At 39.0% G+C, this 24,627-nt stretch overlaps 1 protein-coding gene across 2 annotated transcripts in view; it reads right to left on the bottom strand.

Moving 5' to 3' along the window:
* Positions 1-23,693, bottom strand: part of lrrc1 (leucine rich repeat containing 1) — a 117,641-nt gene extending 93,948 nt beyond the window's left edge. For both annotated transcript variants that reach the window (XR_010012379.1, XM_062994993.1), the window contains exon 1: positions 23,165-23,693. Coding sequence is in view for 1 of the 2 variants with exons in the window: in XM_062994993.1 (XP_062851063.1) it covers positions 23,165-23,323 (159 nt within the window). In the remaining variant the exon portion in view is untranslated. The remainder of the gene's footprint in view (positions 1-23,164) is intronic.
* Between the last annotated feature and the right edge of the window lie 934 nt (positions 23,694-24,627).

The raw sequence follows: 24,627 nt of genomic DNA, 5'->3' as shown, positions 1-24,627 counted from the left end.
CAGCTCTTGGTTTGGTGCCTACACAGACATAATTGGTTAAAGCAATAGGTCAAAGAAATTGGATATGACTACACTAAAAGAAAAAGGGCAAAATTAATAAATAGAATTCATTTTATTTTATTTTATTAGGATTTTAATGTTATGGTTTACACACTTTTGATACATTCATGACAGGACAGGTAGTGACCGGTTACACAAGATTCATCAATTCAAGTTTTTAATGTCAAACACAGTCATGGACAATTTTGTATCTCCAATTTACCTCACTTGTATGTCTCTGAACTGTGGGAGGAAACAGGAGCTCCTAGAGGAAACCCACACAGACACAGGAGAACATGCGAATTCCACACAGAAAGGACCCGGACCACTCCACCTGGGAATCAAACTGAGGACCTTCAACACTGAAATCATTTTGGAATCTAGCTGTTTCTTGATTGTAGGAAAAACATAAAACTAAGAGCATGTGAGCTGGTAGTCAAGAGTGGGGGGGGGGGGGGGGGATGACAGGTTCTTCAGACACATCTAATATAAATAATTTTACTAGAGGACTCTGCATCTTAGGATAAGTTGCAAAATAAAAAAACGACATAAAAACTACTCTGGTGGACCTAGGTGTGAGTGAATGTGCCCAGGTGTGATGCCTTGTAATGGACTGCTGTCCTGTCCAGGGTGTATTCCTGCCCTAGGCCCAGTGTTTTTGAGCAACCCAGATTGACCTCTAAGCTGATGAAGAATGTTCGCGAAAATAAATTCATGAATGAAAGATACTGGTTAAAGGATGAGTTTATTACTATTATAAATAGAGTTTCAAAGTCTGCTATACAACAGTCATGTATTTGCCCCAACCAAATTTAAATAAACTGAAATCAATAGAGGGTTAAAGGCTTTGCTCAGGGGCCCGACAGTAGCAACTTGGAAGTGGTGGGGCTTGAACCAACACCTTTTTATCAATAGTCCACTGTTCTACCATTGCTACTATGTTTGTTCTTTTTAGTGTGTGTGTATTTAAAAATTGGATTTAGCTAATTTACTGCAGAGAAACAAAGCTTTTGGGGTGGTTGATCGTAGGTATGCAAATTTCTCCTATTTCTTTTAATTATTAGTCAACCATTAACCAAACACCGACAAGCTAACAGTGTCACATTAGTACATAAAATGCAACACAATGTTCATATAAACAAGTCTTAATACTGTATTTAATTTTTTTAAAAGTGTAATGTAGTGACAGTAGCAGTAATATAGAACAGTAACCAAAACATGAACCCCGTAAAGTCAGTGGCGAACAGCTCATTGCAAGCACTAAATATGCTAATCAAACAAACAAAATAAATAATAAAGCTCTTTCTGATTGCTAATGCCATTTTATAAGATCATAAGCAAAGATTTATCTTCATACTGGGACATTCTGTAAAGTAAAACACACACACGCGTGTGTGCAGAGTTTCACATGTTGTCATACTCCACAAAACAGCTTTGTGAATTTAATTGAAACAATACACATGCATAAAAAGTTCCTGTTCAGATAAGAATCTCCAAATAAAACTCATAGAGAGAGCTGGTGCTGGCACACTGAAGGTGGGTTGGAGTGTGTCAAAAGTGTGCCATTGGAGTAAAGCAACAGCTTTTGGAAATACATTTAAATTCATATTATACATCCCAAATATATAATAATCTTTGCGGTGCTGCATGATGTGTAATATCTGACCAAAAAAGAAATCACATTTCAATTATGTTACTAAAAGTAGGACTTGAGTGTAACCACAGCCTTCCTAAAACAGAAAGAGCAACACAAGGCTGCTTTACTTTCATTTTCATGTTTCCACATGTAGATAATAAAAAGTGGAGCTGCCCGAGTTTGTTAAGCTATTCATTTTGTTTGTAACAAAAGCTGATCAAGTAAATAAGTGTTCCCTGCTTTGATCCAGCCTAACTTTCTCTTAAACATTATTGGCACTGCAGTAGTTCTCAGGATTAAACCACTTGTGGAACCGTTTTGATGGTTCTCTTTGAACAAATGACAGGAAATAAAGAATACTGTCATTGTTATTGTTCCCAGTCAAATCAAAAAACTGTATTTTCTTAATAAGCCATACGTAAAATATATTCATTAAAATAAATGAATCCAAATTAAATAAAAATTAATAATTAGACTATTAGATTATTTATCATTTTATTATTTGACAACATTTGGCTGAATTCATCAAATTGTACTCAAATTTCTGTGAGTCTTAACCTTTTAACATGCTCAGATGATGCTCGGGTGGATTTGATTTACCCAGCCGATGCTAAAATAATGGACCATTTTAGACCAAGTCACATTAAATAGTAAGAAATATAAATCAAAAATAGAGGTTATAAAGCAAAGGGGTTTCTCAGCATCAGATCATTGCTAAACACAAAGTTTCAGAGGGGGCACTCTAAAACACTTTGCCAAAACTGGATCATTGGTACCCAAACCATGATAAGGTAGACCATTAGTGACCACACCATCTGAGGACCAATACGTAAAGCTTTGTTAATTGACAGACCAAACACCAACTGCTACACAGATTAAAGAGCAAGCAACTCTATTCAGCAAAACTTTTACGGCTTTGCCGTAATGGCTTTAAAGGACATGCAACACCCCTTTTTAGGAAGTTTGTTTGTTTGTTTATTAGGATTTTAACTTCATGTTTTACACTCTTTGGTCACATTCATGACAGGAACAGTAGTTACTCATTACACAAGATTCATCAGTTCACAAGGTTATATCAAACAGAGTCATGGACAATTTAGTGTCTCCAATTCACCTCACTTGCATGTCTTTGCGTGGGTTTCCTTCGGGTTTCCTCCCACAGTCCAGACACAGGGAGAACATGCAAACTTTACACAGAAAGGACCCGGACCGCCTAGGGATGCCAACTTTCAGAAGTGGAAATAAGGAACACCCTGGGCTGGCAGGTTGGCGGAAGGCATAGGGTGGGGGTTGCTTTGGCGGGTGTTTACACCTATAAAAAAATATAACGGGTCTTACACCGTCATAGGAACATTATCAAAATGTTTAATATAGGCTGTTTAACATTTATTATTTTCGCTCTTTATAATAATAAATCAGAACCATATTTTAGGCAAAACAACATGCATGAAGAACATCATGAAACTTTTTTTTTTTTTTTTTTTTTCAATAGTGCAAACTATTGCAAATTTCACTTTTTTAAAAAAATAAAACAGACCTGGTATTACAAAAAATGCTGAACATTTCTCACACTTTTTCATAAATACTTGTTTTTTTTTTTTTTGTCTTGTTTAGTTTATGTATTACAGTGGGCACTGTTTGAAATAAACTCAACTGTGTGGCATCTTTTGCTGGCATGTTACTTTTTTGTATTATATTTTGTTAGAATTTTATATCACATGTACACTGTCAATTTGATATTTTCTTCCACTAGATTTCTTCTTACGGTAATTTTGCTGTAGTTCAGCTTCTTCCAGTGTGGAAGTCTCAGTCTAATCTGCAGCATTTCTCTCCCGTTGATAAAAATACGGAATAAAGCGCGTCCCGTATTGGTTCAATACGGAACACCATGTTTAGTTTCAAATAAGGAATATTTATATTCCGTATTTTACGGGGCGGTTGGCAACCCTAGGACCGCCCCACCTGGGGATCGAACCCAGGACCTACTTGCTGTGGGGTGACAGTGCTACCCACTTAGCAACCGTGCCGCCCTTTTAGGAAGTAAACCATGCAAAATGCTACACATGGGCTTAGCCATACAACACTAATAGAAGCGTTTATGGAAAGAGAAAATGAGAAAAACCACTGTGTATTAAAACAACAATGAAGCATGGTGGTGAAAATATATCAAGTCTGAGCATGCTTTGTCTACACTAGAGTTGAAAAGCAGCACAGAATCAACACCACCCCGACAAACTACTTAAAAGACCAAAAAAGATCAAGGCATGCTGACAGTCATTGACTTTCCTCCCAGTCACCTGACCCAAACCAATGTCACGTGATGCATGACGTCACATCGACACAGTTATAACAATTTAAAAATCAGACAAATTCATTCTCTCGTTCTCCACAAAGCTACTCTTAATATTATTCAGGGTTGTACTCAATCATAAAAAAAAATTTTCTACTCCGACTTTCTGTTTTCCGCCATCTTTCTTCTTCCACTTCGAACGCCTTTGCAGCTCCAGTTGAATTATGAGATAGACTGGTGTGTGCTGTGTTTGCATACTCAAAAATGGCTGCCTATGCAGTAGGTCATCCGGGTACTGTTTTATAAATACTACGTATTCAGACACACTACCCGCTCTCGCATACTACTTTCACGTACTATTCAGTATGGAAGTATGCGATTTCAGACGCATCCCAAGTGTTTTTTTTATGTTGGCAACTGTGGAGACCCAGCAGATAACTTATTGGTTTTTATTTTCTGTGAATAAATGTACTTTACTTGAAGGTCTGAATTCATATTTTCGAGCTGCTCTGAAAGAAATTTCACTGTAAAATAACAGTAAAATACAGACAGCAGACGCCAACTTAACAGTACGTATTTCACTGTATACTGATTTACAGTATAACAGTATAATAACTGTGATTTATGGTAATTTAAAACATGCCAGCATCCTATTTTTGCATTTGATTCTCATTGTTGCGTCAGCTTGTTCAATGACAAAAAATTGTTTTCCATGTTCTTTTATTGAACCGGGTGGAGCAGGCATCTACTCCAATACTAACTTTAAACTAAACACAGGAAAAGCCCATCAAAAAACAACACAACATGCCAAAACAGTAGCTCAACATAAACACGCACCTAACATCACAATACACATTAGCCTTGACAGTGACACAGTTACGAAATCATTTATGCAATTATTTACATAATAAAACACAATTATTTACACCGAGTGTTGTGCAAGGAATCCTGCAAGAGCCACAACAGCCACGCCCACTCTAACACAGCAAACCTGCACTGCTCAACATCATAAATCAAAGTATTTTGAACTAATATTTTCCCTCAACTAAAATTCCACTGATCTGACGACCTTATTATAGAAATAGGAGTTAACTGACTTGAATGAAGGATTTTGGCTGCTTCCATTAGGAGTCGCCTCTATTTCATTTAGCACAGTTTTAACACCCAATGCCCTTCCTGACTCAAGTGGGTAGCACTGTCGCCTCACAGCAAGAAGGTCCTGGGTTCGATCCCCAGGTGGGGCGGTCCGGGTCCTTTCTGTGTGGAGTTTGCATGTTCTCCCCATGTCTGCGTCGGTTTCCCCCCCACAGTCCAAAGACATGGAAGTGAGGTGAATTGGAGATACAAAATTGTCCATGACTGTTCGATATAACCTTGAGAAGTGATGAACCTTGTGTAACGAGTGACTACCGTGTGTCTGTCATGAATGTAACCAAAGAGTGTAAAATCCACAAAATAAACAAACAAACAAATCCTGACTCAACCTTCCTATTAACTTGGTCTTGGGACCAGTACTAAAGATGCACTGATGTGTGTCCACATAACGGCTAGGTTCACGTACCACCATGTGCCTTCTGAGTTAACTGTCTTCATATTTTGAAAGAGAATTGATCATTTTTAGAAAAGTCTTCGGCTGATAGATGCTGTTACACTGTGAAGGTGCCTAATCATCACTGTTTTTAGTCAGATTTAAGATAATAGATAAGGAACTGGAGATTATGATGAAAATTACTGTTTGTTCAGTAATTACTTCAAAGTTCTTTATTGTGATATTGTGTTTTTGTCTTGGTTTTAATAAAATGCACCATTGATGAGCCATCAAACCCAAACAGCCAGGCAAGCAAACAGCAAACTGTGTTTGTCCATCTCAAAAAGTTTAATATTCACAAAAGTCAATAAAATGTTGATAAGTCTTAAAGATCACATGTTGATTACATGTGAAAACGATGTCAAATCATGTTTTCATTTGCTAGGTCGATTCCATGTTTGACCCACTTGAAGAAATCATGCTTCTCAAATATATTAATCAGAACTTTGCAACCTTCCACTGATCTGGAAGAGTCGCCTATTTATCAGATATCAGTTGACTGAACCTGCATGAGATTTGATTACTTACATATCGATGAACACTGTAAGCACTTTTGGTCGATTTAACAGCATTGCATGCCACACTTGGCATTACTATAGCAACACACAACTAAGTAACATAAACTGTTTAGCAAGTCTCAAAACCTTCCCATGTATCTTTTTGCTTACACTAAATCTCTAATGAAAAACTGCCAAGTCAAAACTGTACATACACATACACTAACTTCAGTGACATTTTCTGTAACTCAAGAACTGGAAGGCGTATTTCCTTGTCAACAAAAGACATCCAAACCAAGCCCTTCTTGCTGTGAGGTGACAGTGCTACCCACTGCGCCACTGTGCTGCCCTGTAAGTTTATTGGGTTTTTTGAAAATGTTATCAAATCTGCTGGGTCAAAAATAGACATGCAATAATCTGGATTATTAATCTGATGTTGCAGAAAAAAATGTGTTGGGTTTTTTCTCATTGCATCTATATACACTGATCAGCCATAACATTAAAACCACCTCCTTGTTTCTACACTCACTGTCTATTTTATCAGCTCCACTTACCATATAGAACAGGGGTGTCAAACTCATTTTCACCGAGGGCCAAATCAGCATTATTGTGGCCCTCAAAGGGCCGATTGTAACGTATCCTGCTGTGATTGCAGTCTGTTGTTTTTCTTGGAGCCTGAATTCTGCATTTATATTGTCCTCCTTTACGACAGACACGGCCTCATAACACAAGAGACGCACTGGTTTCTCTTCCTGAAGCACAAACTTGTTTTCACTTTCATTAAATTTCCTCCTTCTGCTTAATTTTCTTACTTATCTTCTTGTACATTTTGGGATTATGTGTAAATGTTTCTTAACATCATCTACTGGCGGGATGTGTCAATTTGCAGGTCACAAAATCAGCATGCATTTTGAGAGATGCAGTTAATGTAGGATTTTACAGTGTATTTTAAGACAATTGTTTTGCCCTCACTAATAGTTTATCCCCCTTGCTCAGCTAGACAGACAGACAGACAGACAGACAGACAGACAGACAGACAGCTCCCTTCAGAATACAGTCGGTTTTATTTGCTTCCCAGCTGTGTGATACACTGTGTGCACCAGAATGAAGTAAAAATACAAACAATAAAAACAATAAAGAACTTAATACAGGGGTCATTGACGTGACGCCTAAATTTTCTGTCCGACTGCATTTTCTTCAGTTAAGAAAATGTTTAAATGCATAAAAAGATGCCATATGTATGTAGTATCTCTCCTATATATGCACTCAATTTTCACAAAACATTAGTAAATTGTCATTTTTTTTATTTTTAAAGTGTCAAAATATCATATGGTGCGACCGTCCGGCCATGACTTCTGTTTTAAAAACTTCATTTAAATTCTCTACACCTGTTCGTCTTTATTTTATGTCCTACTCAACATAATTTTTAAAGTGTTTTGCAGTACTGTACAAAAATGCAAAGCGTTTTTATTTTAACTTCCATCATAATATACAAACAAACTTTGTCCGATGATGCCCATTTTATGAAATATCATGTGGTGCGACCATGAAGAAATGGCCACTTTGGGGTTTTAATGTTGAAAACAAGTCAAAGACTTGAAGTTGTATCATACATCTATTTGTCAAGGGTCCTTGAAAGCAACAAGCAGGTTTGTAACTCAAACTCAATTTTCAAAAAAATAACCCTTTTAACAGCTGGTATATAGTTGTCATATTTGGAAATCATGTGGTATGACCTCAAAAATATAATGAATATTAAGTTATTTCTACAAACATATATTTTAATTATAGATTTCAGAATTACATTATGTGGGAAGCTAGCTTATTTTGTTAAGGTGGCCAATTCTGCGCCTGTAAATTTGAACTAAACTTGAAAATATCATGTGGTGCGACCAAATATCATGCGGTGCAACCATTGCAGAGTGATTTCCAAGATGGATTTATGTCCTAGATTGGCAGTATTTGTGCTTTTATATTTATAAAACTGATGATTTATATACGTAAAGTACTTTATTATAGTTTTAGGGGAAATATTTAATTGCAACATGACTAACATTTCAGAAACAATGACTTATGTTTAAACTTTGAACAATTTTTGAAAAATGCAAAATTAAAATTAGTAAATGTAATTTCACTTTGGTAATTATGCATTTTTAGGCATTTATTCTTTTTTTATTTATATATTTATTTATATCTGCAGTATGATCTCAGTACCTGGCTAGGAGAAGAGAAAGGTTATGCTAAACATGAAGCATAAATAAACAAACATGAAGTACATATAGCTTGGGTGTATTGTAGTTCTTTTTATCACCTGGAGAAAAATAGATTTTTCATTAACATGTTTTTCTGCTGTCTATCATTATTGCAAAATAAAATATATCCTATAATTAAGGCATAACACTATTTACTGACCAGGCATAACATTATGAGCACTGACAGTTAAAGTAAATAACACTGATTATTTCTTCATTACAGCACATGTTAGTTGGGGGAGGAGGGCGGGTATATTAGGCAGCAAGTGAACATTTTATTCTCAAAGTTGATGTTAGAAGCAGGAAAAAGTTTGATGAGTTTGACAAGGGCCAAATTGTGATGGCTAGACGACTGGGTCAGAGCATCTCCAAAACTGCAGCTCTTGTGAGGTGTTCCCAGTCTGCAGTGGTCAGTATCTATCAAAAGTTGTCCAAAGAAGGAACAGTGGTAAACCAGCAACAGGGGCATGATCGGCCAAGGCTCATTGATGCACGTGGGGAGCGAAGGCTGGCTCGTGTGGTCTGATCCAACAGACGAGCTACTGTAGCTCAAATTGCTGAAGACGTTAATGATGGTTCTGATAGAAAGGTGTCAGAATACACAGAGCATCACAGTTTGTTGCATATGGGGCTGCTTAGCCGCAGACCAGTCAGGGTGCCCATGCTGACCCCTGTCCACCACCGAAAGTGCCAACAATGGACACATGAGCATTGCAACTGGTCCACGGAGCAATGGAAGAAGGTGGCCTGGTCTGATGAAGCACGTTTTCTTTTACATCATGTGGATGGCCGGGTGCTGGTGCTGTGTGTTGCTTACATGGGGAACACATGGCACCAGGATGCACTATAGAAAGAAGGCGAGCCAACGGAGGCAGTGTGATGCTTTGGGCAACATTGTGCTGGGAAACCTCGGGTCCTGCCATCCTTGTGGATTTTACTCTGACACGTAGCTCCTACCTAAACATTGTTGCAGACCATGTACACCCTTTCATGGAAAGTTTGTGAAACATTTCTATTCATGTCAGTTTGATGAAATGTTAATACAATTTGGTTTAAATTTCTTGTTGTAGGGAATTTGTTTACTGATCTCTTCAAATAGATTTTTAACAATAAGAGGTCTTCATGTCATTTGGGGCGACCACTTATCATGTGGTGCAACCAATAACAGAAGTAACTGAATTAAATTATAAATAATAAATCTCACTTATGTTGCTAAAATATTAATCACTGATTAAGTATGCCTAAGTTAAAGGTAATTGTAAAAAAAATTAATATGTTTAATGTGATTTACAGGAAAAATAAGTCTGTCAAGTACATTTAAGGTAGTGAATTTGATGTTATACAACAAAAAATACAAGTACATTATTTACAAAAACTTAAAGTAATAACATAATTTGTTTCTAAACACATTATATTATTGAGTACTTGCAAAAAAACTTAAGCATGTTGAGAAAATTAATTAATTTTAAAATAAATCACAGTCGCACCACATGACATTTTGTTAGGCCACAGCCAATTCATCTGGATGAAAAAACACTAAAATTACTTAATTAAAACATTTAAGAGGAATTCCCATGTACACAACATTCTAAATAATTGAACAATTGCAAGAAACACTCTTATTTTTAGTATTTTAAAATTGGCCTGTTGAAATTCCTTATTCGTCATTGACCCACAGTACAAGCACACAGGTGTAGTCAAGTGTTGCATCTGGTACAATATGAGATTTAACCAAACGTAAAATAGCGCTAACGAGTTAGCATTTTGTGTAAAGATACTAATTGCGATAGTAACGGTAACAATAGTATTTAATTACGGTACATTTGTAACTAAAACGCTGTGATATACTCACTAAACATTTACATACAACTGAGAATATAAACGCCACTACTTACAGACGATGCTTTGGTATTATACTGCAAGATAATTATTTATATTTATTATTATTGTTTACATTACTTCCCACGTACTTTTGCCGTAAAAGTCACATGGCTTCTAGCGAAGGTCAAAGTTAGTTGCCATGACAACGATATCACCGGTTGCCCTTAAAGGCGCAAGAGTCCCATTAAATTATAAGTGCGTCTCTGTAACGACTCGAACCATCACAACAATCATACAGTTGTTTAAGCTCTCGCGGGCCACATAAAATGACGTGGCGGGCCGGATCTGGCCCGCGGGCCTTGAGTTTGACACCCCTGATATAGAAGCTCTTTGTAGTTCTACAATTACTGACATAGTCCATCTATTTCTCTACATACTTTTTTAACCTGCTTTCACCCTGTTTTTCAATGGTCAGGACCCCCACAGGACCACCACAGAGCAGGTATTATTTGGGTGTTGGATCATTCTCAGCACTGCAGTGACACTGACATGGTGGTGGTGTGTTAGTGTGTGTTGTGCTGGTATGAGTGGATCAGACACAGCAGCACTGCTGGAGTTTTTAAATACTGTGTCCACTCACTGTCCAGTCCATTAGACACTCCTACCTAGTTGGTCCACCTTGTAGATGTAAAGTCAGAGACGATCACTCATCTATTGCTGCTGTTTGAGTCGGTCATCTTCTAGACCTTCATCAGTGGTCACAGGATGGTGCCCATGGGGTGCTGTTGGCTGGATGTTTTTGGTTGGTGGACTATTCTCAGTCCAGTCCAGTGACAGTGACGTGATTAAAAACTCCAGCAGCGCTGCTGTGTCTTATCCACTCATAACAGCACAACACACACTAACACACCACCACCATGTCAGTGTCACTGCAGTGCTGAGAATGATCCACCACCCAAATAATACCTGCTGTGTACTGGTCCTGTGGAGGTCCTGACCATTAAAGAACAGCATGAAAGGGGGCTAACAAAGCATGCAGAGAAACAGATGGACTAGTCAGTAATTGTAGAACTACAAAGTGTTTCTATATGGTAAATGGAGCTGATAAAATGAACAATGAGTGTAGAAACAAGGAGGTGGTTTTAATTTTATGGCTGATCGGTGTACATATGGCTTGTTTGGCTGCACACATAAGACTGGGTCTAGAACAATCTGTAGAGCTTAAAGAAAGTCCATGAACAGTGGTCTCTTTCTAAAGGTAAAAAAAAACTTGAAATTGCCATGGGTTTAAAAGACTGTAGTGCAAATAGGAAGTCTTAGTTTGAGAGGAAAAAAAGATTTGTGGACAGATAGAATAGATAAGGCATCCAAACACAACAACACTGTACCTATTGAGAAGCATAGTGGGAGTTAGGGCTGGCACCGATCCTATACTCTGTATCGAAATTGTCCCAAATCACTGGATCGGATATCGGAAGGAAATAAACGTGAAATCCGATCCGATACTGTTGCTTAATGTAAATATCACTTAATGTACATAAGGCCATTGTTTGTGTGTAAAGCAAATAACGCACAAAGATACGTTCCAACCATTTATTGCCACTCACTCTTGAGCCATTCAGAATCTAAAACACACTGATCTACTTAATACTACTGCCACATCTAAAAACACTGTTTAAACACAATAAAAATCGCTTTATAAATGATAAATCGCTCACCTGAGATAAAGAACCTATCTTGTCCCGGCTTGGAGATCTCCCACATCCTCAAAGATTAATCCATTAGTGTTATGAAATAAAACAAACTACACTGTTTCCCGTTTAGCCACAGATGCCCTCTTCAAAATACAGCGGGGTTTTTTAATAAGTGCACTTTGGTTTTTAATAATCTAAAAATGTGACAGAACTTTAACGGAAAATCTAAACTCTGCGTAAATTCTAATTGGTCCATCGCGTTTGATTGACATCCACATCTTCTAATTGTAGAAACTTTTGTTAAACAAGCCAAAAATGCTACAAAATGTTCTGTGTGTAAAAGTTAAAATAAAAACAGCAGTTTTGCATATTCTTTAGAATATTAGTTTCACAGTCTGATCATTGTTATTTAAATAGCTAGTTTAACCATGGTGCACTGAGACATGTATTATTACTGCTTAGTTGTTTGAGAGGAGAAATGACGTATCGGATTGGTATCGGTAGATACTCAATTTGCAGTATCGGTATCGGACATAAAAAAGTGGTATCGAGCCAGCCCTAGTGGCAGTATTATGTCTCAAGCACTCATCAGTCTAACCACAGTTGTTCCAGAGGGTTGTTGATGGCAATATACAGCTAACAAAGGTAAAAAGGGTAAACGAAGATATAACAAAACTATCAGGTGAGCTGTATGTTTTTAGACTGTCATATAAGCTTCTGAAACAGGGTTTGTTTGTGTATACACACATACACATGTACAAACAAACCTCATTTTAAGAAAAGTTAGGTATAAAAATACAATACCTTGTTAATTCACATTTAATTAACAGACAACAGGGCAAAAAAAAAAATTTTAGTGTTTTCAATGAAGAACTTAATTCTACCTGTTAAATATAAACAAATTATAAAATTGATGCCTGCAACAAACTCGAAAGAATCAAGTTTTAACAAAAGAATCACATCACCTTTACTCTTAATTATACTTTTTAATTGTTTGGGAATTAAAGATACTAATTGTTGCAGTTTTGCATACAAATTTTTGCCCATTCTTGCTGTCTACAAGACTTGAGCTGCTCAACAGTCCATGTCGCAGTTGTCTGATTCTCATCTTCATGATGCATCAAACGTCTTTGAACTGACTGACAATTCTCTCAAGTGGTGAACCCACCCTAGCTTGAACGACTAAGCATTTGATGGACACTCCTATACGCAATCCTAGGACATTCCCTGTTACCAGTTAAACTACATTTTAAAGCTGTTTACTGGGGCTGAGGTCAGAGCTCTGTGCAGGCCGCTAAATTTTTATATCTTTAAAGACCTTACTTTGTAGTAGGGCTGGCTCGATACCACTTTTTTATGTCCGATACCGATACTGCAAATTGAGTATCTGCCGATACCGATACCAATCCGATACCGTCATTTCTCCTCTCAAACAACTAAGCAGTAATAATACATGTCTCAATGCACCATGGTTAAACTAGCTATCTAAATAACAATGCTCAGACTGTGAAACTAATATTTTAAAGGAATAAATACAGAACCTACAACATCACACTTATGCACAACTGCTGTTTTTATTTTAACTTTTACACAGAACATTTAGCAGCATTTTTAGTTTCACTTAGGTTCGAGCTGTTGTTCAAGTGACACATCTCGCTTTACGACGTGTCGCCCAAAATGTCTACAATTTTGAAGATGTGGATGTCAATCAAACGCGATGGACCAATTAGAATTGACGCAGAGTGGAGATTTTCCATTAAAGTTCTGTCACGTTTTTAGATTATTAAACCCTGCTGGATTTTGAAGAGGACATCTGTGGCTAAACGGAAAATGGTGTAGTATGTTTTATTTCATAACAATAATGGATTACTTGTTAAGGATGTGAGAGATCTCCAAGCCGGGACAAGATAGGTAGACAAGGTTTTCTTTATTTCAGGTGAGCGATGTATCATTTATAAAGTGATTTTTATTGTGTTTAAACAGTTTTTTAGATGTGGCAGTAGTAGATGATTTTTATTGTGTTTAAACAGTTTTTTAGATGTGGCAGTAGTAGATGATTTTTTTTAAATGCTAAAAGTTTTAGTAGATCAGTGTGTTTTAATTTCTGAATAGCTGATGCAGATTAGTTGTAGATCAGTGGCACATGTTAATGATGTCATCAAGATGCACCTTGTTAGGGCAGTTGCCGAGTGAGCTGGCAATAAACGGCACTCTGTTGAAACGAATCTTTGTGTGTTATTTGCTTTACACACAAACAATGGCCTTATTTACATTAAATGTTATTTACATTAAGGAACAGTATTGGATCGGATTACACGTTGTTTTCCTTCCGATATCCATCCAATGATGTGGGCCAATATCAGACCAATACCAATACAGAGTATCGGATGGGTGCCAGCCCTACTTTGTATACAGTGTATCACAAAAGTGAGTACACCCCTCACATTTCTGCAGATATTTAAGTATATCTTTTCATGGGACAACACTGACAAAATGACACTTTGACACAATGAAAAGTAGTCTGTGTGCAGCTTATATAACAGTGTAAATTTATTCTTCCCTCAAAATAACTCAATATACAGCCATTAATGTCTAAACCACCGGCAACAAAAGTGAGTACACCCCTAAGAGACTACACCCCTAAATGTCCAAATTGAGCACTGCTTGTCATTTTCCCTCCAAAATGTCATGTGATTTGTTAGTGTTACTAGGTCTCAGGTGTGCATAGGGAGCAGGTGTGTTCAATTTAGTAGTACAGCTCTCACACTCTCTCATACTGGTCACTGAAAGTTCCAACATGGCACCTCATGGCAAAGAACTCTCTGAGGATCTTAAAAGACGAATTGTTGCCCTACATGAAGATGGCCAAGGCTACAAGAAGATTGCCAACACCCTGAAACTTAGCTGCAGCACAGTGGCCAAGATCATCCAGCGTTTTAAAAGAGCAGGGTCCACTCAGAACAGACCTCGCGTTGGTCGTCCAAAGAAGCTGAGTGCACGTGCTCAGCGTCACATCCAACTGCTGTCTTTGAAAGATAGGCGCAGGAGTGCTGTCAGCATTGCTGCAGAGATTGAAAAGGTGGGTGGTCAGCCTGTCAGTGCTCAGACCATACGCCGCACACTACATCAAATTGGTCTGCATGGCTGTCACCCCAGAAGGAAGCCTCTTCTGAAGTCTCTACACAAGAAAGCCCGCAAACAGTTTGCTGAAGACATGTCAACAAAGGACATGGATTACTGGAACCATGTCCTATGGTCTGATGAGACCAAGATTAATTTGTTTGGTTCAGATGGTCTCAAGCATGTGTGGCGGCAATCAGGTGAGGAGTACAAAGATAAGTGTGTCATGCCTACAGTCAAGCATGGTGGTGGGAATGCCATGGTCTGGGGCTGCATGAGTGCAGCAGGTGTTGGGGAGTTACATTTCATTGAGGGACACATGAACTCCAATATGTACTGTGAAATACTGAAGCAGAGCATGATCCCCTCCCTCCGGAAACTGGGTCGCAGGGCAGTGTTCCAGCATCATAATGACCCCAAACACACCTCTAAGACGACCACTGCTTTATTGAAGAGGCTGAGGGTAAAGGTGATGGACTGGCCAAGCATGTCTCCAGACCTAAACCCAATCGAACATCTTTGGGGCATCCTCAAGCGGAAGGTGGAGGAGTGCAAAGTCTCGAATATCCGCCAGCTCCGTGATGTCGTCATGGAGGAGTGGAAAAGCATTCCAGTGGCAACCTGTGAAGCTCTGGTAAACTCCATGCCCAGGAGAGTTAAGGCAGTTCTGGGAAATAATGGTGGCCACACAAAATATTGACACTTCAGGAACTTTCACTAAGGGGTGTACTCACTTTTGTTGCCGGTGGTTTAGACATTAATGGCTGTATATTGAGTTATTTTGAGGGAAGAATAAATTTACACTGTTATATAAGCTGCACACAGACTACTTTTCATTGTGTCAAAGTGTCATTTTGTCAGTGTTGTCCCATGAAAAGATATACTTAAATATCTGCAGAAATGTGAGGGGTGTACTCACTTTTGTGATACACTGTATATGGGCACAGTTCTGCTGGAACAGGAAAGGGCCCTCCCTAAACTGTTGCTAGAAAGTTGGAATTATATATATATTTTTTTCAATTATATCTTTAATTATTGCTGGCTGAAACACTTTCAAAAATGATAAGGGGTGTCCCAATACTTTTGCCTATAGTATATATGCACCATAGGGTCAAAAGTACGTGGACACAACCACAAACTAGTTGGAATCCCATTTCAATGTCATGTGCATACGAATTCTGTTGGCCCCCACTTTGCAGATGTCAAGGTTCACAACATTGTGAACTGTGTCTAAAGGAATTTGTGCCTATGAGGTAAGATCCTCTGTGAGGTAAGTCACTGATGCTGGACAAAAAGATTCTAAATTCATCCTAGAGTATTTAGTAGCATTGCAGTCAGGGCTTTATGCAAGCCAATGAAATTCCTTGGCTTTATTGTTTTATGTTTTATTAGGATTTCAACGTCATGTTTCACACTTTTGGTTACATTTATGACAGAAACGATAGTTACGCGTTACACAAGGTTCATCAGTTCACAAGTTTTAATGTCAAACACAGTCATGGACAATTCTGTATCTCCAATTTACCTCACTTACATGTTTTTGGACTGTGGGAGGAAACCGGAGCTCCCGGAGGAAACCCATGCAGACACGGGGAGAACATGCAAACTCCACACAGAAAAAACCCGGACTGCCCCACCTGGGGATCGAACCCAGGACCTTCTTGCTGTGAGGCGACAGTGCTAATCCACTGAGTCACCGTGCCACCATCTTGTCTTTATTAACCTCACTTTGTGCACAGGGACACTGGAGCAGGAACGGGCCTTCCTCAAACTGTTACCACAACAGTTGATAGCATAAAATACATTCTATTAATAACTTTCATACACCTGTTTGCCAGGATTGTGGGAGTGTGGTGAATAGCAAATCTTGGCCCTCTGACTCCCAGCCTCTGCTAAAAAAAAAACAGCCTATTTAGGGGTCACCACAGCAAATCATTCTGGTCTTTAGAGATGATTTGGATTCAGTTTTTACCCCGAATGCTCTTGCTGATGCAACCCTACTTATTTTATCCAGGCTTAGGACCAGCACTGAAATCACACTGACAAGCGCGTCTTCCAATCGGCTGTTCACCAATTCAGACATAGACAAAGACATAGACATTTGTGTAGACGTCTGACCGGCTAATAGCACCACTGAAATTCTAAAGCCAGAGTATTTTACCACTGTGCCACACAGGCAACTTCCAATAATGTTACATAAATAGTATGTTACATACTAAGACTTAGTTGCCCCTAAAACTAAATAAAAAGCCTCTTTATTTCATTGCATTTAAACAACTGCAAAACGTTTTACATCCAAAGCGACTTACAGTTGTGACAGTATACAATCTAAGCAACTGAGGGTTAAGGGCCTTGCTCAAGGGCCCAACAGCTGCAACCTGGCAGAGGTAAGGCTTGAACCGGCAACCTTCTGATTACTAGTCCAGTACCTAAACAACTGGGCTACAACTGCCCTGGTTAGTTACTAAAATGTTGTTATTTAACGCCGTTCAGGTGGCGCAGCAGTACGCTAGCTCACCAGAGTTGTGGTTTCGAATACATCATATCGAATCTCAGCTCTGCCTTTCCGACTGGGCTGGGCGGCGGCATGAACAACGATTGGCTGTTGTTCAGGGTTAGAGGGGAAGAAAGTCAGATCATAGATCCTCATAACTGGTGCAACTGCGGCCCCTGCTGGCTGACTGATGACGCCTGCACAGGGCTGAGGAATAATGCTGATGGGGGTGTGGCCCTTCGTACACAGTGCCCGTCCAGTGTATGAACTCGACTTGTGCAGGTGAAAAATGCAGTCTGTACTGACTGTGTGTACTGGAGGGGGCACATGTCAGTTGAGAGGCGTCCTCAGTCAGCGGTGAAGGGTCGAATCAGTATAGAGGACGCAATCAGGGTGATTGGACACGACCAGACTGGAGGATAAAAATTGGGGGAAAAAGTGGGGAAAAAATATCAATAAAAAAATGTTGTTATTCGACGACATCTCTCAAATCACATCTCCAGTAACCTGCAAAGCTTCTGTGCTAACACTAATAAGCTTGACAGGGCAAAACCTGTCCTTTCAGAGTTCATCAGTGGACTCAATGGATATCAATTCCAAATGTCAGTTATTTCAGGATTTATGCTCATGGCAACACAATAACCTTCAAAGTAATTAAAAGAATCTTACAAAACAAGATGCAGACGCTTTAGATTGAAGAGTAACTAATTGTGTGACAGAAGTGCACTACTAGGTCACAGGAAACCACGCCAGGTAAGTTGTGGCACTTTGTTCTCTCCAAACACAGGACCCATTCATACAGAGAGGTGTACCACAACTGTTTGTCAGTGAATAGAACACAAAGGTTCCCATCAGCACAGCCTAGTGATCACCAATACAAGCTCATATTATATGAGCTAGAAACTCAAAAGCTTCAAATGCTCGAAGTTGTTTATTGTCCTGTGGTCACATGATGGTTAACTAGGCAGCATAAAATGGTCATTTCTAAGTTTGTGAAAAAGATAACGGCTTTCTTAAGCGTACACTAGCACTCCTTCAACACATACTTTTTTGCAACTAAATTATTTTAAGAACATGAATCATCATCTAACTGGTTGGTTCGGTTAAACGCTTTAAATTCTATGTTTAACATTTGTAAAGCATTTAAACCAAACCAACCTGCTAGATGATTAATTATTTTATTATTATTTGCATTTTTTTAAAAATAAGTGCAAGAAATTATAACGTTTTATTAATATTTTATTAATCTTCATTAACCGGTTGTTACCGCAGCCACTGTTGAGCCCTTAAGCAAGGCCCTTAACCTCTCGGTTACACATAAATTGTTGATTTGAAGGGCTGAGGAATAATGCTGATCAGGGTGTGGCTGTCCATGCACAAGGCTGATCCGCATATGAACTCGCCTCGTGCACGTGAAAAGATGCAGTCGGTACTGCGCACGTGTAGGAGGGGCCGTGTGTCAGTTGTGAAGCTCCTCAGTCAGCAGTGGAGGGTTGTATCGATAGAGGTGAAGCGTAACGCAATCAGGGTAATTGTATGACTAGATTAGGGGAGAAAATTGGGGGAAACATTTGGAGAAAAAGATCAAGGCAAAATGGGTCCATCAAAACCAAAATCAGAGCACAGATGAAAAGACCAAGACTATAACCCTGGACCGAATGCTCAAAACTCGATGGAGGTACTGTAACAGATCTGAACTCAAACTGCCTGCATCTAGCTAGAAATTAAAAAAAGGTAGCAGGTTATAGGGTTGTCTTAGTCATTTAGACACTGAGCATAAACCCCAGAGAAAAAAGACACTTCAGCTGTACAGCCAATCCAAAGTCTGCAATGTGTAGCCAGTGGTTTGAACTAAAATAAGGATACGAAGAAAAACTTGATGGAAGGGTCTGGTATACGAGACTAGTTTAAGTAATAATTAATTACTACTGTGAGGGACTTGGCTAGCTATGTTTATTTTGAAATTAATCATTGATTTAAAAAAATATATTTTTACTATAACCCTTTCCTCTTTAACTAGTATTTAATCTAGTTCTTTGCAACTCTATCTACATAGTATATTGCTTTTTAGGAGGTTTTAGCATGTCAGACAGCTAGTATCTTCACAAATCATGAATATTTAGAAGCGTAATTTAGGTAGGACTGCTCTGAGGCAGACATCAGTTTGGCTCCAGTCCCATCTATAAATAGGACAGATAATTAAGGATGGAGTGGCGCTCAGGTGGCGCAGCAGTAGAACACGCTAGCCCACCAACACCAAGATCTCAAGCTCTAGAGTTTGAACACCAGCTCTGCTATCAACCAGCCAGGCGTCTACACACAGACATGCTTGGCTGTGTCTGACAGAGGACAAGTCACTGCCACGGCCTCTGCTGGCTGGCTGACATCTTCTTGGTCAGGGTAGGGGTCTGCAGCAGTAGTTGTAGTACAGCTGTGTGTACTCTGGATATGACTAGATTAAAAGAGATTTTTTAAAAAGCAATTAGGGATGGGAGTGATTAAAAAGTTAAGCGAAAAGTCACTGCTTGGTTAATGCTGTCTGTTCCCACAGCTGAAGCTTGATCTGAACTGAAAACGAAGCTCGAGTGAGAGTTCAGACTGTTGATTTATTTATAACCAGCTAGGGGTTCAAACACATTCAGAGAGCACTGCTATGAGTGTGTGTGTGTGTATGAAATGTAATATTTAATATCTAAGTTTATTGAATAGAAATACATTTAATATATGTTTATGAATTAGATTGTGTCAACTGCATATTGATGTATCAGGGTCAAACCTTCCCTGCCCCCCCCGTAATTCAAATCATGGTTAAGCTGACAGTTTTAACCAGCGGTTAAAGGATATGATAAACTTAATGCATGCATGAATAAAGATCAGCTACTAAGTCAAATGCGGCCTATGGCATGATTCAACTTGAGCGCAGCTTCTCTCTCAAAAAACATGTATAATCGATTCATGACACTTCACACACATTTTCTGTGTACCTAATGCCTAGTTCACACTACACGATTTTTGCCCTGATTTTCACTCGCCGACTGGCCGGCGCTAGGTTTGCTGGCTCAGGAGCAACTCGCCACTCGCTCTGCAATCGAAACTCAGCTCTCATTCGCTATGTGTGAACTACTCAACAACTCGATCCGAGCGGCTCGCTGAGTGCTCGCCGAGCTGAAGAAATATATCTAGCATGTCAAATATCTGGATACGAGTCGCCCAACTGCCAATGAGTGCTATGTCGAACGACCAATGAGAACACAAGATACGGGGTGAGGGGAAACACAGGGGAGGAGTTGTAAAAAGGTGGGACAAGGGCAAAATATAGTTATACATCGGCACACACAAACGTTTTACAGTATTTCTGACCTTATCGTTCTCTACAAAACATAACACCAACGTTGCATTGCAAAAATATTTATTAACCTTCAACTCACTATACAACAATACATGCTGTTCATGTAGCCAAATCCACTCAGATTCATAAATTTGTTCTCCTCACTAATTGTTGACGTGCATTTTTGGACGTGGTATCATTAAACCTTTCGTCACTTCTCGTGTTTGTTTTCGTGACAAAAGTAGTTTGGGAGACCAGATAGACTCGCCTGCGATTCCAGTTGGTGATAGATGGTGTAGTGTGAAACCCCCTATCGCTGATCAGTCGTGTAGTGTGAAAGCCACACCGACTTAAAAGACTCCCGATTACAGGAGATCCAGTTGTGTAGTGTGAACTGTACAGCGATCTGACGACTTGGAAAGTCTTGTAGTGTGAACTTGGCATAAAGGTGCACAGCACCAGATCTTTACTTAACACCTGCTGGCTAAAATAAAGCTCACCTTCTTATTGAACACAAGCGTCAGTGCACACTAAGTCTGCTACACACTAAAACAAGCCTAACCGCTACCTGTGATCAAAAACCAAAACAAGCATTTCACAGTAGGTAACATGAATAGCTTTCTAGAGATGTGATTTGTGTTCATGTATGTTTTGCTGGAATGCTGAAATCTTACGCTTCGTATAGTCACATTTGTAGGATGTGGATTTATGCTCGAGTGCTCCTTGAAACGAATATTTTGAGAAATACTGTGTTTTTGAGTTTCTTATGGTTTATAAATATAACAAAACAATAACTGAATAATGTTTTGGCAACCTTCTTTTCGATTATCTTGAACTGGTCTTGTGGGTTAATGCTGTATTCAACAACAGTAACCTCCGACTAGGAAAATTCAAGAATTCCAACAGGGATCAACATGACAGCTGAGACGGTCAACAATTCAAGTTGCACTTTTCTACATTTAAAACTAAATGTAATGTAAATGAGACTCCTGTTGTTTTGGTTATATTTCAAACATGTGTAATTCCCTCCAGCTTGCTGATTCCAAGGAAAGCAAAAAAAAAAAAAAAAGCATATGGCCAACCTACCTGTTTTGACAATCTGGGGCCTGTTTGTTAGTGTATCCTACGATGGACTTACTACTGCCACCTGTTGATAACCCTGTTGATAAAGTCGCTGCTTGTTGATGTGCATTTTTGGACGTGGTATCATTAAACCTTTCGTCACTTCTCGTGTTTGTTTTCGTGACAAAAGTAGTTTGGGAGACCAGATAGACTCGCCTGCGATTCCAGTTGGTGATAGATGGTGTAGTGTGAAACCCCCTATCGCTGATCAGTCGTGTAGTGTGAAAGCCACACCGACTTAAAAGACTCCCGATTACAGGAGATCCAGTTGTGTAGTGTGAACTGTACAGCGATCTGACGACTTGAAAAGTCTTGTAGTGTGAACTTGGCATAAAGGTGCACAGCACCAGATCTTTACTTTACACCTGCTGGGTAAAATAAAGCTCACCTTCTTATTGAACACAAGCGTCAGCGCACAGACGTCTGCTACACACTAAAACAAGCCTAACCGCTACCTGTAAAATGTTTGTGTGATTTTAGGAGTCTTGTTTTGTTGATCAAAAACCAAAACAAGCATTTCACAGTAAGTAACATGAATATAGCTTCCTAGAGATGTGATTTCTGTTTAAGTATGTTTTGCTTGCATGCTGAAATCTTATGCTACGTATGGTCACATTTGTAGGATGTGGATTTATGCTCGAGTGCTCCTTGAAATGGATATTTTAAGAAATACTATTTTAAGAGACAATTGTGTTTGACTGTGCTTGAATAAAATAGAATCGGTCAACAAATATAAATAACTGTATGTGTTTCTGTATGAGCTTCATCAAAACAATGACTGAATAATGTTTTGGCAACCTTCTTTTCGATTATCTTGAACTGGTCTTGTGGGTTAATGCTACATTCGACTACAGTAACCTCCGACTAGGAAAATTCAAGAATTCCTAAACCTTATCAACATGACTGCTCAGACGGTCAACAATTCAAGTTGCACTTCTCTACATTTAAAACTAAATGTAAAATTAAGGTAAATGGGTAATTTTTGTGTAATTCCCTCCAGCTTGCTGATTCCAAGGAAAGTAAAAAAAAAAAAGCATATGGCCAACCTACCTGTTTTGACAATCTGGGGCCTGTTTGTTAGTGTAACCTAGAATGGACTTACTACTGCCACCTGTTGATAACCCTGTATTCACAGAGCTGTATCGTTGTGTTGTGTTTCGCGATATATCGTTACACAGTCCTGATGGTTTTTAGTTGGTGTGCGTTTTCTGGAGGATCATGTTGTCCCGGTTTGGGTATTCGATCAGGGTTTGGGGTGCCATGTCTATATTTGCCTCACTCACCTTGGGCAGATCTCGGAGCTGGTTGGCATCCAGCAGCAGTTCCTCCAGGCTTCGGCTGTAGCGGTAAATCTCATCGGGTACATAAAGCAGCGAGCAGTGGCGCCGGTCGATGGACTCGACGTGACGGTTACACCGCCACAGTGGGATACAGTGAAACATCCCGGTTCAGTAAATCCGTGCGCTAAAGTCGAAACTGCACCCAAGTTTACACTAGTGGAAACGGAGCGGCTTCAGTTTGTTTACAGTGTTTTATAAATGTAAATATATAAACAGAACCGTGTGTGGCATAAATTGCATAAATAAACAGCAGGTCCCGACCCGAGTGTTACACACCAACATGAACTAAACAGCGAGTAACTCCACTGCTCCACACACACTTTCAAACTGCACCCCGTCCATCATTATTCTCTCAGTCCCGCTTCACTACACTGTTCACCAGCACTTCACATTCACCTTTAATAAAAGTTTACATGACTTTCCACTAAAATGTAATCTGTATTCAGTTCAGTTTAGCGTCCTGTACTTTATTCTCTCACTGACCCGGAACACACACTCCTTCATTCCTGCTGCCGTCACAACTCACACACAGCCCCGCCCCGAGCACCTCAGAACACCGCCCACCAAATAAAGAAGGAAGAGCGAGTTCTATTTCCATATGGGAGAGCAGTACTTTTGTTTTTTTATTATTATTAATTAAATTTGTTTGTTTATTAGGATTTCAACGTCATGTTTTACACTTTGGTTACATTCATGACATGAACTGTAGTTACTCGTTACACAAGGTTAATCAGTTCACAAGGTTATATCGAACACAGTCATGGACAATTTAGTATCTCCAATTGACCTAACTTGCATGTCTTTGGACTGTGGGAGGAAACCGGAGCACCCGGAGAAAACCCACGCAGACACGGGGAGAACATGCAAATTCCACACAGAAAGGACCCGGACCGCCCCACCTGGGGATCAAACCCAGGACCTTCTTGCTCTGAGGCGACAGTGCTACCCACTTAGCCACCGTGCCACCCTGCCACCCTTTAATTAAATGTAGATAAAAATCGAACATAGTCATACAGTAAAAGGGCATAAGTTCAATATTTATCATTTAACAGAAAAAGAGAAAAAAAAACAAAAAAAAGAAAAACAAAAATCAGTAAGCAAAAAATAATACTAATAATACTAACTAATAAAACTAAATAATAATTCAGATAAAATTGAAAAGCTTTAACAATGAAATAGATCTACAACACTTCTTATTTTGCTTCTGTCGAAAATTTACCAATGTATCTATATACAGTAGTTACACAAGTCTGTTCTAACAAAGGTCATATATGTAGGTGTTTTTTTGGCAAATTTCATTTTATGTATATTAAATTTGGCTAAAATTATAATCAGGTTAATTACAAAGCGCTCTTCAGGGTTAAATAAAAGGTCATTGAAAATAAATAAAACATATTGGCCTTTCA

This window comes from Trichomycterus rosablanca, chromosome 5 (genome assembly GCF_030014385.1).
Source record: "Trichomycterus rosablanca isolate fTriRos1 chromosome 5, fTriRos1.hap1, whole genome shotgun sequence".
Lineage (NCBI taxonomy): Eukaryota > Metazoa > Chordata > Actinopteri > Siluriformes > Trichomycteridae > Trichomycterus > Trichomycterus rosablanca.
This window is presented reverse-complemented; position numbering and strand designations above follow the sequence as displayed.